This window comes from Rhamphochromis longiceps, linkage group LG20 (assembly GCF_057381845.1).
Source record: "Rhamphochromis longiceps isolate RC_006_pf linkage group LG20, R_longiceps_female_GT1.1, whole genome shotgun sequence".
In the NCBI taxonomy this organism is placed as follows: Eukaryota; Metazoa; Chordata; class Actinopteri; order Cichliformes; family Cichlidae; genus Rhamphochromis; species Rhamphochromis longiceps.
Window position 1 is genome coordinate 24,276,712 of NC_140576.1, and position 16,456 is coordinate 24,293,167.

The window sequence follows — 16,456 nt, forward strand, 5'->3', positions numbered from 1 at the left end:
CCCCCCTCCAATGGCTGCCCCCCCCCACCCGAGCTTTGTGGTTCTCAGAAGGAGAGGTAAAAGGCAGAAATCAATTTTGACCTGATTTCTGAAATGGGTTTTTTTCTCCCATCTTCACTTGAGGCAACGGTTACCAAACTGGGTCTTGGCTGCTTGAGTCGTAGTTGTTTCCATGGCAACACTGGACCAACTCAACACGAGCACTGAGGGAGACACTTAGCGATGCTGTTTATTCCCCATCAGTCTCAGAAGTGATGCTAACTCCTTCCCCTGCACTCTTACTGGTCCACAGATTGGCATACTGGGAGGTGTTGGTGGTGTTACATGTGTGAGCATGTATGTGCATGTGTGTATGTGCGTAGTTAAGTTAATGCAGGCAGCTATGAAAAGTGCTAACATCTTTTGAGCTTTGACTACAGTGGCTTTATCTTAAAAATGCAATCATTTTTACTGGATTAGTAGCGTGGAGTACTAGTAAATAATTCTTAAATTATTGTTTAAATGTTACCCCCACAGACATACCAAAGAAAAAAAACAACAACTAGAATTTTATAATGACGTGCCGAAACAAAATTTACTACTAGGTACAGTTAGGTCTGAACACACAATCTTTGTGTCTGTCCAGCACAAGAGAGCATTTTTAAATGATTTAACGGCAGACTTTTAGCTTTAATTCCAACATTTTTGCATTTTTATACACAGGCAATCATTTTCAGAGCGTCAGAATTAACTGGGCAGTCTAGCATAATTTCAAATATAAGGATTGTTTTTAATTACTGGATGAAAATCCTCTGTAGTCAATGACTGCCTGAAGCCTAGAATCCAAGGATACTATCAAATGACGTATCCATTGAGTGTTCTGCTATACCTTTTTTGCAGCTGTCTTCAGTTTCTGCATGTTTGCAGGTTTCGCTGCATTCAGTTTTGTATTTGATAACTGAAAAGCGTGTTCTATTGGGTTGAGCTCAGGTGCTGACTTGGTCGTTGAAGAATATCCCATTTCTTTGCCTTGAGAAACTCTTCGATTGCTCTTGCAGTATATTTTGAATCATTATCTATTTCCATTGTGAGGAGAAGCTCACTTGTCTCAATCGGAGCGGAAAGAATAGCCCTGGACACTTCACAATTTATCCTGCTACTTCTATCAGTGGTCCATGCTATATAACTGCTTCTACCATGTTTGATGGGTAATGAGGTATGTTTTGGGTTATGACCTGTTTCTCTTCTAAGGTAACAAGTTAACCTTACTTTCACCTGTCCAAAACTGTGCACGCTCTTTTGTTTTCTGGTAAAGCCTACTCTGGCCTTCATATTCTTGGGTGTATCCAGTGGTTTGCACCTTCTTGTAAGCCCTTCTTGTCTCTTGAGTGTAGACCTTGACAATGACAAGCTTACCTCTCTGAGTGTTTTTGACTTGGTTAGATGTTGTGAAGCTACTTTTCTTAACCAAGGAAAGAATTCTGTCATCTTGTTAGGTCTTTTGGAACTTTTTTTTGGGGGGGGGCTCAAGCTTTTATTATAGGAACAGGATGGTGAAACGAGTGATGGTGAAGCAGGGTGAAAGTGTGGGGAATGATGTGCAGGAAATGGTGAAAGGAACACTCAAACCCAGGCCCTGCAATTGCCTTCAGTACCAACATAACAAGACGAGCTACTATATGGCTCTACCAGTGTTTCCTCTTTTTAGGAATGATTGTTGATTTGGCCACTCCTGAAATTCCTATCTCCCTTATCAGTTTGTTTTGCTATATAAGCCTAATAATAGCTATCCTGACTTGCACTGGCAATCTCTTTAGGCATCATATTTAAAATGACAGTGAAAAGCTATAAAATGCAAATTCAACACTCCAAATCAACCAAATATCCAACTACTTTTGAGCCACTGAAAACTGGTGACTGTGTATAAAACATGGTTGTAATTCCTAAACAATTCATGTAAAATGTTCACAAAACCCCTGAAATTAAAGGTGAACGTCTGCATTTCTGTCACATATCAATTATTTGATTTGGTCTACAGTAGCAAAACTACAAAAACTCTTTGTCCAACAAAAAATGGAACTGTGGAACTGTGCCATACTAAGCACTAAATAACTGTATTTGATCATTTTCCAAAGTCAAAAATAAATTTCCCTCCAAATTCTCTTCACTGTGTGTTTTCTGTGCGTGTCCCATCCTGGTTGTGAGCCTAGCGTACATGTGACAGGTAGCCTCGTTAAAATGCTGCTGCCGAGTTAAACACACAAATTATTTATCAAGGAGGCTGTGGAAGGATTACGTGCAGAGAATATCAGATTCTGCTCCGTTCCTCTTTCCCTTATTCTATAGCTGCGGCTAGGGCTGAACGATATATCTCATTTGCGATAATATCGCGACATGATCAAGTGCAATTTTCTAACCGCAAAGGCTGCGATTATACTCTGGACATGTCCAAATTCATGGGCTGCATCCTCCTGAGGCCGCATTTGTAGACCGATTACGTCACAGCGACGCGCCGAAGGCTGTCCAAATTACTACCATATCCCAGAATTCATAGCGCGGCCCAGCCAAACTCCAGTTTCCAGCAATGGCGGCCGCTACTAAGTTTTAAAATTACTCATACTAATCTTTCAGGGTCACAAAATAAACTTTTAACATATTTTCAGGCGAGAAAGTAGTTGTGTAAACATCAAATATCTGCTCGGTTTATCAAGATATCCCATATTTGCAAAAGTGCTTCGACGTTTTCAGAGGCGTCTGCTACCCACCAGCTCGACAGCTAGCCGGGAGCTCGAGGGTTACTGATGCGGCCGAGAACGGCACAACTCCCGGCACATCATTTTCAGATCACCGCGGAGTTTCGCTGCTCGGGTTAAACGTAATATATAAGTCACTTAGACAACCTAAAAATGTTATTGTTGGGCTTTTTTCAGTGTTTTGTTTGTTCGTGAGTAAATCGGTTTGGCTGAGATTAAAGTTATTAGATTAGATAAAATAAAACTTTATTAATCCCCCGGGTGGGTTCCTCCTTGGTTTTCACACAGCTGACTAAACGTCAAACAGAAAACTTATTAAACAGAAGTATGAGACAGTCGAGAATTTACACCAGTGTCTGGTTATATTTTAGATAGCAAGAAGCAGACGGCCGAGTTTATTAAACTCCACCTGTCATGCGGCGGCTGTGTGAAGGCAAGAGAGGACCCAAATGCACGGCTCTAGACACACGGGGATGAACTCAAAGGCCGGTCTTTATTAACAGGAACATAAGAAGTCATATAAAACTATACTGGGAGCAACTAAAAGCTGAGGCGCTGGGAAGACACGGAAAATGCACACAACCTAGAGGGACGACGCAACACAGAACAAAGGGACACTCTGACATAAATACACAGAAGGTAACGAGGGGAGTGGGAACACACGGGGAACACAGCTGAAGACAATTACTCATGGCCGAGCAGGGAGGACACGAAACTGACGATACTGACACCAAGATGTGGACCTTAAACACAACACAGTACACAGAGATGAGCACGGAGAGAGAGAGGCAGAGAGAGAGGCAGAGAAGAAGGATGAATACGAGGGGATGAGGAGAACACAGAACACATAGGGTGGGAACACGGTACCAGAGCAAACACCACAATAAAAACATGGACACAGAGGGAATCCAAATACCAAACCAAACAATCCAATGGACATAAGAAACAAAATACAAAACTACAGAAAAACTAAGAACACTGGGTCAAAATGACCCAGGACCATGACACCACCGAGACAGCGGTGACGCTAATCAGAAGGCTAGACCGTCCAATTTCACGCCTTTAAATTTTAAAGGCGTGTTTGTGTGTGTGTTTATACAATTGCTATTATGTTTGCACTTTATGTGTAATGTTACTGACTGCAGAGATCAGTAAGATGTGTGTATTTTTTATTTATTAGTTTTATTTATTTAATATTATTTTTTAATTGAATGACTGTCTAGTAGTTCACAGATGTCGAAAAACTGAGTGTGGTAAAGCCACTGATTTTTTTTAATGTATATTTCTGCAATCTGCACATTGTACTGACTTTCATTTTAATGTTTACACCAGGGTTCCTTGTCAGCACTTTATGCTCAGATGTTTGTAAGCTAAAAATAAACTATTGTGTATGTTCAAATATACTGTTGTGATTGAAGAAGTTAAATAAAAATGTCAGTCATCAATTCATGCATCACCTCATGTCATCATAACAGAGGTCTGTCTTCCAGGAAAGAACAGTTTAAAATTAATGTAATATAGTATTGGCCATACTATATGATGTATTGCTTGTCTTTGTTTAATAATACAGAAGACAAAGACCTTAAAAAATAATCGCATATCGCATCGCAATCGCAATATTGGGGCAAAAAAATCGCAATTAGATTATTTTCCATAATCGTTCAGCCCTAGCTGCGGCTTTGCACAGGTGGCCATCGCAGGCTGACGCTTCTCCCACTGAGATCCAAGCGCCCCCCGCCCCTCATCCTGATGCATGATGCGCACACAGGGTTACTCCAGCACCGGGAGATGCTGAAACTGTAAACAGCTGATATGGTCTGTGTGAGGTTTCCTCTGATGGAAATGCATCTATTCTCTGTGAAACCTCATGGAAATTTGAAAATTGAGTAAACAGCCTTTCGGAAAGTTTGACGTGAAACCCCAGGGGGTTTGCATACTCTAATCTTATCTAACAAATACAAAATACTTATTAAATAAGAGCTAGACAAGGAAGCCAGTGTAACAAATTGACTCAGGGTCCTCGTAGTCTACAAGGAGGCCTGATTTGCCCTCTGTGCTCTTTCTTAACCCGCCATCTCGTCTGTGGCCAAAACTCAAATACCCATTCATCTACACACAACTTTAAAAGATAAAGGAATGGTTGGGCTATCTGTGATTATACAGCGTTAGAAGCCTCTACCCTAGTGAGGCTAGTGTGTTTCAGGGCATGTGAAAGAGCAGGCCAATGTGTATCCACAGAAAAGGGGGATAGAGTGACCTGCCCGTTGCTCTGACGCAGGCTCTGATAAGACTGTTCCATGTGACGCAACAGTTAGCAGAAACGCCAAAGGCCAGGTATTTTTAGGAACCAGTCTTTGACCTCTCACGGCACTTGTGTCAACAACATCTCCACGACAATGTTGGCCATTGTTAGTGGCCGTAAAGCAAACAACTCTGCTGTGCGAAAGGTGCGAGCGTGAGAAGATTGTGCGACAAAAAGAAGATCGAGGGTGCAAAAACAAAGTGTGCAGATTCAAGCGTGCATGCTGCATGTTTCTAATTTAATGCCGAGCACGGAGGTAGACAAGCACATGTCAGTATGGACGCAGAAACGGACACCCACACACAGGCGAGCAGGACCATTGTTTTGTGATGTTATTTCCCAAAGAAAAACAAAGAGCAGCAATTCTGACAACATTCAATAGAGGGGAGAAGGGAAGGCGTAAACCATAACAAAGCGTGTGTGTGCGGGTGTGTATGAGTTGACAGGGGACATGTGTACGTACTGTACAGTTACAGCTAATTGATTTCAGCTGAGGAAGTTTGAGGAGCACAGACATCGTGACACAAAAACAGCAGAGTGAAGCTCACGCAACTCACGTAACAGGGCGAACACGAACCATGTTTAAACTGTTAGTGTTTGTAAGCCTTATACAACAAGGTCGATCAAACCGCCACATTTTGTGGTTTACAGTGCGAGGCTGTGCGGAAAGAGATGATCCTCGATTCTACAGCTGTAAAAACACACCTACCAAACCAAATCCAAGAGCAATAGGGAACAACCACAAGGTCTTCCTGTGTTTTGAAAGGTTTGAGGACCAGAAATGTCATGGGTTGAACAAAAAGTACCCCCCATACAGCGATTACACACTTATGAGATGTCTCCAAGAGTCTTAGCTGGTCTGAACACGTCTGAGAAATGTTACAAAAAAAGCAACCCTGAGCAGAACACACATCCTAACACTCACATTCATGCAGAAATTTGCTGTAACTTCATTAAAGGTTCTTTTATTTTGACGATGGCATATTAAAGTTGCTCCATAGTGCAGTGATATACAGTTTGCTTCGGAGAGGAGACACAGATCAAGGGCGTCCAGGGTGGAGCTACCCGCTATGGCGACCCCTTATGAGCCAAAAGCAGCTTCTTCTTCTTCTTCTGGTGGTGATATATCCTACTTAACAAGTCACAGTAATACAATGTTTAAAGCAGTAAAGGTCTGTCTTTTTTAATCATCATCCACTGAGTTATAAATGCATATATGCTATAGAGACAGACAAGCTAATTTAGCTTTTCACCTTAAACTGTTCAGTTTGCCAGTCAAAATGTCAGTTTATAAAAATAACCACAGCAAAACCATGAATCTTTTTGTGCCTTTGTTTTTCATGCAATAGAACTCAGTCTTTGAGTAGAGTGTTGCAGAAATTTGTCTTCAAACCCACAAATTATTTTATATTTTTGCACTTCCTGTTGAATCCTCATGAAGGTTTTTTTCAGTGGCTTGTCCATAATTTTGGACAATTGTGGTTCAAGTGAACAACGCCCCCAGGCCAGGAGACTGGTCCATGATCATCTGACAACCACCAGTCATGAGGGAAAAGTAAAAGGTGACCTTCTCCATGTCCAATCCTTAGCAACCCTTGAAAAGCTACAGGCAATCTGTTGTTAACCACACCAATCATTAGGTTTCATGTGCAGCACTTTCTTTGCATCTGATTTCATGCAGCAAAATCCAGCAACCTCCAGGAAACAACCAGCTGGGAAGTACACATTTTTCCTGAGCGTCCGGTGGTTATATCACATCCAATATGGACAATAAGACTTCACAAAAGCTTGAAACGCTTTCATTTTGTTTTACAGCACAGAATCTGTACTAAATATGCCACTTGTGAATTTCAAAGCCAACGAGCAGCTAAAAGAGTTTGAAGATGACGTTGGAGACGTTCATCACATCCCACACGGGATTTGGTGACTATGAGACTCGTAGTGACACTAAAGTCCATTTATTGCATTTATACTTCAAAGGTACTGTTAATTTTTAAAGATTATCCTGCTGAACAAAAGGTGTCATAAACTCTTATTTCCCACAGAACAAATCTTCCAAGATGAGTAGACTGTGGAAAAAGCCCATTTACTTCCGTGGTTAACACACTGACCATTCATGACACAAACCCAGCCTCAGTGGATCACAAGCTAGTGTACTCTCAGTGTTGGTTCCAACCAATGTTCCCTCTAATTTTTCATGTGTCTGAGCGAACACACAAACTCCCTGAGCGACCACTGTGAGCAACAGCAGACGTGTGCACTGTGGTCACGCCAGCATCGAATCCATCCAAGTCACATGGTTTATTAAAATAATCAAATTACAGCATTTACATTTATGTTAGACTACTTTTAATTAACTGCTTTAGCCCACATACAATGAAAATGTAAAAAATGTTGTTCATGACCTGTGTAGCATGTTAACACTATTGGAAGTAAAAATAACTTGAACTCCAATTTTGAAAACACAACTTTCTTTTTTTTAATAAAGCTCTGATTTGTATTATGAGTATGAGTCTGTGGTCTGGGAGCGAGTCCTGTAACTCTCGGTCTGCAAAATACTGTAAATAATGACCAATGTTGGGCAATTAATTATATAGTTACTTCTTCAAAAAAGTAACTGAGTTTTGCAAACATTAAAGTTTCTTCCAGCTGTTTACCTAAAAGTGCAGCCAAGGCGTTTTTTTAAATAAACATTTCAAACTATCTACAGAACAATCAGCTGTTCTGCATCAAATCTGATGCCACACAAATTATTTGTGCCACTCCAAAAAATAATTTCTGTCCACTATGAGATAAAGGAGAACAACAGCCTGATACCTGCAGGCCTGACAACAGGAGATGTATCACTCCTGTATCACAAGTATAACACACAGTGAAATGGAGCGTGTCAGGCTACATTTCACTGTGTGTTATACTTGTATAACTATGCATGTGACAAATAAAGAACCTTGAACCTTGAACCTTGAACTCCTGTAACACCTGTAACATTCAGCAGTCGCCTCATTGTTCAAATCTCTCACATCTCAAACACCGCTGTCACTCCTAAAACTTCCTCCCTTCCTAAACAACTAAATGCCATGTTGCCATATAATTTTTTTGATTGGTCCACATGGTAAAATTTCCAACAATAGGAAAGGGTGGGGTTTTTTGGTTTTGTTTTTGCTCACAGGTGAAGAGTGCTTTCGAGCGTTTTCCTTATAAAATGCCGTTTTTACCGTTTCTTCCCACAGTAATTAAAAACAACGTTAGTATCCAGGGAAAAAAAAAAGACAAACATTGTATATATTTTTATCATAACTCTGGTTTTACGTGGCCTATCGTCACAATTTAAAAACTGGTATAAAGTCCACACTTTTTCCGTCAATTGTTCCGTCTGTCCTGCTAACATCTCCAACGGTTGTACACGTTGTCATTAACGTGGCTTCACTCCACATCAGCCACGCTGCTTTGCTAGCTAAGGACGCTGTCATAGCCTGTCAACAACGTTGATTAGCTGCGTATATACGAATGTGAATCACATCATTAGCTGCACTATGGTATAAGGTGGCATCGTTCTAATCCCAAACTAGAGCAGTCAGTCACTTACTGACTAACACTGCAAAACAGAACTGTTAACGTATTTATTTTGCGCGTCCAATCTCATTGTTAAGTTTGCAGATGACACTACAGTGCTCGGACTTATATCCAACAATGATGAGACAAACTATAGGACAGAGGTGCAACAACTAGAGTCATGGTGCCACGACAATAACTTGGTCTTAAACACCAAAAAGACCAAGGAGATCATTGTAGATTTCCGGAAGAGGGGTCATAACAACCATCTGCCTCTCTTCATTGGCAGTGAGGCGGTGGAGAGGGTGAGCAGTTTTAAATTCTTGGGGGTAACTGTGACCGAGGACCTGTCCTGGGGCAACCATATCACCTCAGTTGCACGGAAAGCCCAACAGCGCCTCTACTACCTGAGGAGACTGCGGAGCGCACACATTCCCAGATCTCTGATGTTGAACTTCTACAACTGTGCCATCAGCAGCGTTCTGACGTATGGATTTCTAGTGTGGTTCCCCAGCTGCACCAAGGCCGATCAGCAAGCACTCCAGCGGGTGGTGAAAGAAGCTGGCAGAATTATTGGAACAAGTCTGCCAGAGATCAGTAATATCTTCCCCACTCGCTGTCTGAGGAGGGTGCACAGTATCCTGCGGGACCAACATCACCCTGCGCGCCACCTTTTCCATCTGCTGCCCTCAGGGAGAAGGTACAGGTCTATACAGGCCAGAACATCCAGACTGGCCAACAGCCTGTATCCACAGGCTGTGAGGCTCCTGAACTCTCTGCCCCCCTCTCACGGACAATAACCATATCCAACTTCTTAATAGCAATGAACTGGTCTGCATTGGTGCATCATATCTTTATTCTCTTCCCCCTCCTGCCCCCCCCCCTCTTTCTTAAATAGATAACTATCATATCTGATATCATATCTCACAGTACAATAATATTGAATGGGTTGCATTGTTGTATTTTGTCATGTTTCTCAGGTCTTTGAATTTCTACGAACATTATTGCTAAGGATTGTCTTATTGCATTGGAGTCACACTGGGTTAAATATGTACACTTGGGTTTTAAGGGGTATTTATTATTTTCTTCTTTTTTTTGGGTTGTATGGAAGCCCCAAACGCAATTTCATTGTTCTTGACAATGACAATAAATAAATAAATACTAAATACTAAATACTAAATTTTAATTTCAATTCAGGTTAGATTTTTTTGTGCGCAACACAGATTTTCTGTGCGCAGAGACCGTGCCAGCAGTGCGCAATTGCGCTTGTGCGCAGCTTAGAGGGAACATTGGTTCCAACCCTGGGTAGGGTCAGAAAGGCCATCTGAGATGGATGTGCCATTGTGACCCCTTGCAAAATAAGCGAGCAGCCAATTTTACTTTCACTCAAGGAAAGCAGGGCAATAAAAATAAGCCATTCACTGCCGATTTGAAAATGTAAGACCTAACCAGGAACCAAACACCATCTTTTACTAAGAGTCTCAGTTTTAACCCGTCCAGACTAAAACACAGTTTTTCTGACTTATGCCTGATTTAGACTTCTGCGGGTAATCTAAGTCGTAAATTACAACGTAACCAGAAACCCTTTTTAACTCTTTGCTGTAACCTTCCGAGTTGCAGGTAGTCGCAGGAAGGTTACATTGCAGGTTTAAAAGAGGTTTCTGGTTATGTCGTAAGTTATGATGTAGATTTCTAAATCTAGTCTAAATCAGGCATACAACAGGGTCATCAGTGGTTCCAGCAGTCTCAACTTTCCAGGGTGTATCCCATCTCTCCCCAAGATTTAATTCTACCTGAGTATGCAGTATAATATCTGCTTTCTATAAATACTAATCTATGCAGGAATAATAACAGCAACAATTTCCCCAAACTTTATTACTTTTTATTCATTAACAACGTTCTCTGTGGTTTCAGTTCATCGTTTCTCTTTGACTTGATTATGGCTTTAAATGATTTCTGCAAGAAGCAAATGAAACTAGGGTTTGATGCGGAGCTGCTCAATTTATCTAATTGTTTCAATTTCAATGATAATTTTGGCATCCATTGATATTTAAAGCATGGCAAGTGAGAAAGATTGAGTACTGCACTGCTTTAGTTGTTAATATTTCTTTAATTCTGCCTTTAATCAAACCATTTTCCTTTATTTTTGCCTCTTCATACATGTCCAAATTTAGCTATAAGACTGAGCTACGATAACCTCAGCCAGTGATTTATTTCTGTAGGTTTTCAGGTAAAGTTCAAAGAAATCCACTGAATTACAAACAGAATTTTCTTCATTTTTTAGCTTAGCATATCAACTATGCTAACCAACCCAATTTATGTGATGCAGATTAATCAGCTTCACTCTGACAGAAAATAAGGGAAGTGAAATAAGACATCTAGAGTCTAACAAACTCTCCACCCTAAAAAAAAACAAAAAACAAAAACACTATCTGCATTTACATCATTCGTCATGCCCAGTTTTCGAATCGCCTGCACCAATCACCTGTACTCATCCATCCAAAGAGAAAGCCGGTTAATGAGTTATGGGAGAAAGAGGAAATAGCTGCAGGCAAGCGTGAAGCAGTGATTGATGACACTGAATTAGCTGGTCACACAGTACACAAGCGACCTTAGGAATTAACAGCATAGCTGGGCTGCAGCGATCTCATGACTTTCATTCACGTAACGATGGCAAACAATGTAAGAACATGTGATGGATTACACTATGATATATCGTGCCTGATGTGACAGAGCACGCTGTAATTACTGAGTTCCCACGAATCCCTAATCTACTCCTGTGCTACAGTAATTAATTTATAATAAACAATCACAATATTATAACACAGGAGTCGATAAATGCATTACAGTGACAATTAGTTAAGATTAAGCCTAATATCCCCCTTATTGTTTCTTAGTAATGGCCTTCCTATTTTGTTTTGCATAACTTTTCCCAGAGGAGAAGACAGCTGTAAAACAGCTAAGGCACTACAGAGGCCAAACATCCACCATATTGCCCCCCCTCTCTTTCGGCCTCACCCCCGTCACCCCCACCCTGAGAGAAAAGTACAAAGTGTCCCTTGTGTGAGAGCACAGAGACCTGAGTGATACTGCTTTATATCATGGTATTCTCCCACTGTCACACAACAGCACACATACGCGCACACACTTACAGCCGTCCAGCTGGGGCGGTTCATTCAGCCCACTGACCTTCAGTGAGCCCCTAGGTCCTTGGCATGACGCACAAACAACACACTGTACAGCGAGACCCATAAGCCCCAAAGTCCATGTAAATACGCACATACAACGTGGTGACAAAACCCAGCAGAGCCGTTTACAGTTCACATGCTAGCCGCCCCATCAACAGCATGATGTCAGTGTTTTAAATGCAGTCAGGGATATGACTGAGAGTCAAGTTCAGTCAATCTACAGAGAAGTTTATCACTATACATCCAACGTTTCGTTTTGCTTGCATATTCAAAACCTCATTGTTTCCCCTTTTTTAATTAACCCAAAACAGTTGGAACCTGAACGTAATTGCTGTTGTTGTGAATAAATATTTTATCTATAGAGTGTCGGGTAGGTACATAAAATTCCTATCACACTGTAGTAAGGCTCAGTTTTACTTTTGCCTAACAAAGCAACAAACTCATAACTAAACTGACCAGTTTCGGCAATGTGTTTTATTGAAATTAGCTGATTTTCAATAGAAGTTTTTGAAAATGACTAATTATTTCTGCTTTTTTAAAATCACACTGCAACAGAAATTCATTACAAATCTGCATTGTCACATCATAGCAAAAACGTCCTCGGTTTGAATCCAGTCTAGGGCCACTGGGGCCTCTCTGAGTATTCTGGCTTCTTCCCAGAGGCCAAAAACAACCTAACATGGGGTTGGGTTAATTGGATGTAGATGTGAACGTGTGCATTAGTGGTTGTCTGCCTCTATGTGTTAGCCTGAGAGAGACTGGAAACCTGTCCAGGGTGTACTTTGCCTCTCTCCCAACAACAGCTGGGAAAGGCTCCAGCCCCCCAGTGACCCTGAATTGAATAAGCGGAGGAAACTGGATGGATCATGTAGAATATTTACACCAAGGATGCCATTTGTGTTCATATTTTCTGTTAATTGATTTTCTCATTGGTTTGGTTTGGTTGTGCTTGTCAGAAATTTGAGTGTGTTTTATTTTACTGATTTTAATTAAGTCCAGAAAAGAAACCTTACTCATATCAGTGCACCATCACCTAACTTAACAACTTTCAGCTCCATATTTTGGTTTTGCAACAAGAAACTGTTTCTGTTCTGTTTCCTGGCTCTTATATACTCTGTTTTCAGCCCTTACAGCCAGCTTATTCCATAAAAAAAATGCTATGAGAAACCCAAAGTACACCGTAAACTCTAACACAGAACACAGAAATACAGATTACCATTCATACTCACGTTCACACCTATAGCCAGTTCAGTTTACCACCAATGAACCAAACATGCATGTCTTTGGAAATACCCAGCAGAAATACCCAGAGGCCCGGGGTGAACATGCAAACGCTACACAGAAAGGCACCAAGTATATTTGAACAAAAACTGGATCATCAAATCATCAGGAAGGCCACTCCCAATGAATCTAACTTAGCTTGTTGTCTCCTGGACGTGTAAATACAGATTGTTTTGCAAAGGTGACATTTGAGAGATCACTATTAGGATGTTACAGCCTTCAAAGCATTTACAGATGTTCTACCAGAATGCAGTTTTAATTTAGATACCTCCTAAATCAATCTGAGTGCTCTTATGCTTCTCTTGCATAACGCCCAAGAAGAATAAACATGGGGATAAAAGCTTGGCTTAAAACTGTGTTTCTCTGACTTGTCAAAAGAACAAAAGTAAGAAGGTACTATTCTGCTGTTATGCAGTTTTATTACAAAGTAAGGTACTAACCACCATTCCTGCTGTTATTGCTATGGTATCTTAAAACCTGAGGGTTTTTTTAGAGAGTAAAAAAATGATAATATATCAGTCAATATGGTTTGGCTACATAAAGCAGCAACTTTCAGGGTTGTAGAAATAAAGCCAACAATTAAGTCCCAAAAACTGCAGTTCCTCTTTGTGTCACTTGAGGCTCTGGCTCCAAAGCTGAGTAAACCCTCACACTCCCTTGTTAAATGCTCCGCTTAAAAGCATCAAAACTACAAGGCCCTTTAGCCTCTATAGTTTGTTTCCTCCTCATGGAGTTAGGGGTGTGGCCACTTTGACTGGCAGATGTGGTAAAATAGGCTGCTATTGCCAGCAAGTCACAGACTTCAGTTGGACCTCTCAACCATGGTTTTAGGAGCATTAAACGGAATTATTATGTTATTGTTAGCTACCTTAACAGCAGTATGTGTAAAACCTAAATGTGAAAAGGCCGCCTGTTTTTGCACCACCGTCTGCTGAGCCGCAGCTGCTTCGTTATCATTACTAAATGAATCCAAGCGCCTTTTTTTCTGTAAAACAGCTTTAATCTCACGACTACCAATACATCTGTAAGAGGCCAATACTGGCCATTAACAGGGGGGAAACCATTTGGGTTCCTGTTTGTGGTGGCGCTCTGCTTCAAACGGATCTGGTCATTCGAATACTTTTTAAATGTGGGAAAATGGCATTCTTTTTTTATTATTCAGGTTGGGGGTTAAAAACTTTGCTGGAGACCTCAGCATATTGATTCAACCAATGCTTAGCTACACTCTATGCCATTTATAATGAGTGACTCACCCAAGAGCCTGTGTGTTTTAAGAGGATATGAGAGTATGAAATTGATCATGAACTTCTAAAAAACAGCAGGACAACAAATCAATAACCACAGAATGGGAAGAGAAGAAGGAGCTGTTCCCTTGTCACAGGGGTCACCACAGCAGTTAGCTCTGCATGTTTCATTTGGCAGTTTTATACCGGATTCCCTTCCCGCCACAACCCCAAAGGAGATCTGTATCTGTGGGCTGGAAATGAACCAGCGATCTTTCACTTGCCAAGCAAATATGTATGGAGACAAAAAAGCAACTACTGTTGGCCATCTGTGTCGCTTCACATGAAAAGCAAAGACACCACAGAACATTCAGACATCAGGCTTTTTACCTGTTTCCAAAGGAACTTGTCTTCCTGGTTGACCTGCCAGGTGGTGACCACGTGTATGATGGACAGCACTGCTCCACTTAGTACCGCCGCCCTCATCCTCACAGGCAGCAGAGTGTAGATGATGTAGATGAAGAACACGGACCACCAAATGCCTTCCGAAGCACTCCTGGGTGCCACCATGAGCACCCCAAAAACCTGGACGGACACTAAGACCCCGATCACCAGGTAACTGACCATCCACATGTAGTCCTGGTGGAAGCCATTGCGGTTGCACACTACCATTAGAGCCATAAAGAGTGCCATCGCCACTGAAAGGGCTGACGAATAGGCCACGTGAGGGGCGGCGTGGACACAGTGGAAGGTCAGCATGATGCCGCACACGATCACAAGTACCCCCATGAGCATGGTCAAGGAGCTCTGGTTCAGCCTAAAGAAGTAACGCTGGTATAGACGCTCCAGTTTGCGGGACTGGAATTTTTTCGACTGGAATACTCGTACCACCCTGAGCCAGCAGTCCGCAGCCGTCACTACCCCCGCTGCGCCGTTGGGACCTTCGTCGCCCATGTCGCTGCTTCCTCCATTACATCCCCCTTTCCTCCCTTTTAACTCCCCGTCCTCAAAGCCCAGGTCAACCGATTTCAGCCCCACACCTTCGCTCGGAGCCCCTCCCCTTTTGCCATAGTGGTCCTCCTGCCATCCGCAACGGACGCCGAAGTTTCCCCCACCTCCCATGGCCCCTGCCCCCCCTCCGCGGTGGTGCTGATGGAGGGGGGCTCCGGAAGGGGGCTCCATAGCATCGGGGTCCCGCAGACAGCTCATGTAACGCGGGTTGCAGAGAGATGAGCCTCCCTTCCGTTTGGACTTCTTGCCATTGCGCTCCCCCCACGCAGTCTTGCGGTCGTCCACTCTGGCAACTAGGAAACCACTGAACCAGGACATTCTGTGTGAGCAGAGAGGAAAAACATTCAGTACAAGAACAGTTCACATAACAGCCACAGCACTGATACCACAGTGGAGGACCAAAACACCGTTTTACTCCTCGCCTCGCCTGGAGTAGAGGAGTTGTTCGTTTACCTGTTGGGGTTCTGGTACATGTCCCAGCCCTTTCCCCTGCAGCCGGTTCACTCATTTATCCCCGTGGACAAAATTCTGAAGACGCAAGGAGGTGTTTTTAGGAGCCACGCTGCAGGGCCGCAGGGTGGGAGTGACTGGATGGGGGTTAAATGGCGCACAAAGCTCCAGATGTTTGTGCCAGAGCCAGTGATCAGAGACCAAGATTAATAAGATGACCAGTCTCTGCTGCCAGGCCTATCTCCACAGCTCCTGCTGGGTCTAAAGGGAAAAAAAAAAAAAACACACACAGAAGATTGTACAGTGACAAACAGAAAAAGGTGAAGCAAAAAACATTTTTAAGTAATCAGGTGAAACACACAAGCAGCCTGTCACTGATGCTAGTAGTCATACTAATAAACTCTTCTGACACACGTTTAGCTCTTTTAATAGCTCGTTAGAGGGGGGGGGAAAAAGCTTCTCCATGCGCAAATTGACAGGAAATAAAATGCATCATACTGAGAGCAAAATGCACATAAATCTAATTTCCTGGAAAACCAGACACACTTGATATAGTCTGAAAATGGATTCAGAGCTGGGGGAGGGGGCCCAAAATAGCATGTAGGTGTGGGTTTTTTAAGGTGAACCAGAACCTGCTCCGTTTGACCCCCCCCCCCACACACACACACACACACACACAAAAAGACCAAAAAAAACAAAAAACAAAACACCCTCTGG

The 16,456-nt window shown here is 42.3% G+C and overlaps 1 protein-coding gene across 2 annotated transcripts in view; it reads right to left on the reverse strand.

Annotated features, from left to right (window-relative positions):
* Positions 1 to 16,456, reverse strand: part of adcy6a (adenylate cyclase 6a) — a 60,914-nt gene that overhangs the window by 40,216 nt on the left and 4,242 nt on the right. For both annotated transcript variants that reach the window (XM_085394807.1, XM_085394808.1), the window contains exons 2-3: positions 15,743 to 16,000; positions 14,669 to 15,608 (exon numbers count right to left, since the gene is read on the reverse strand). In XM_085394807.1, coding sequence (XP_085250933.1) covers positions 14,669 to 15,608; positions 15,743 to 15,762 — 960 coding nt within the window. In that variant the 5' untranslated portion in view covers positions 15,763 to 16,000. The remainder of the gene's footprint in view (positions 1 to 14,668; positions 15,609 to 15,742; positions 16,001 to 16,456) is intronic.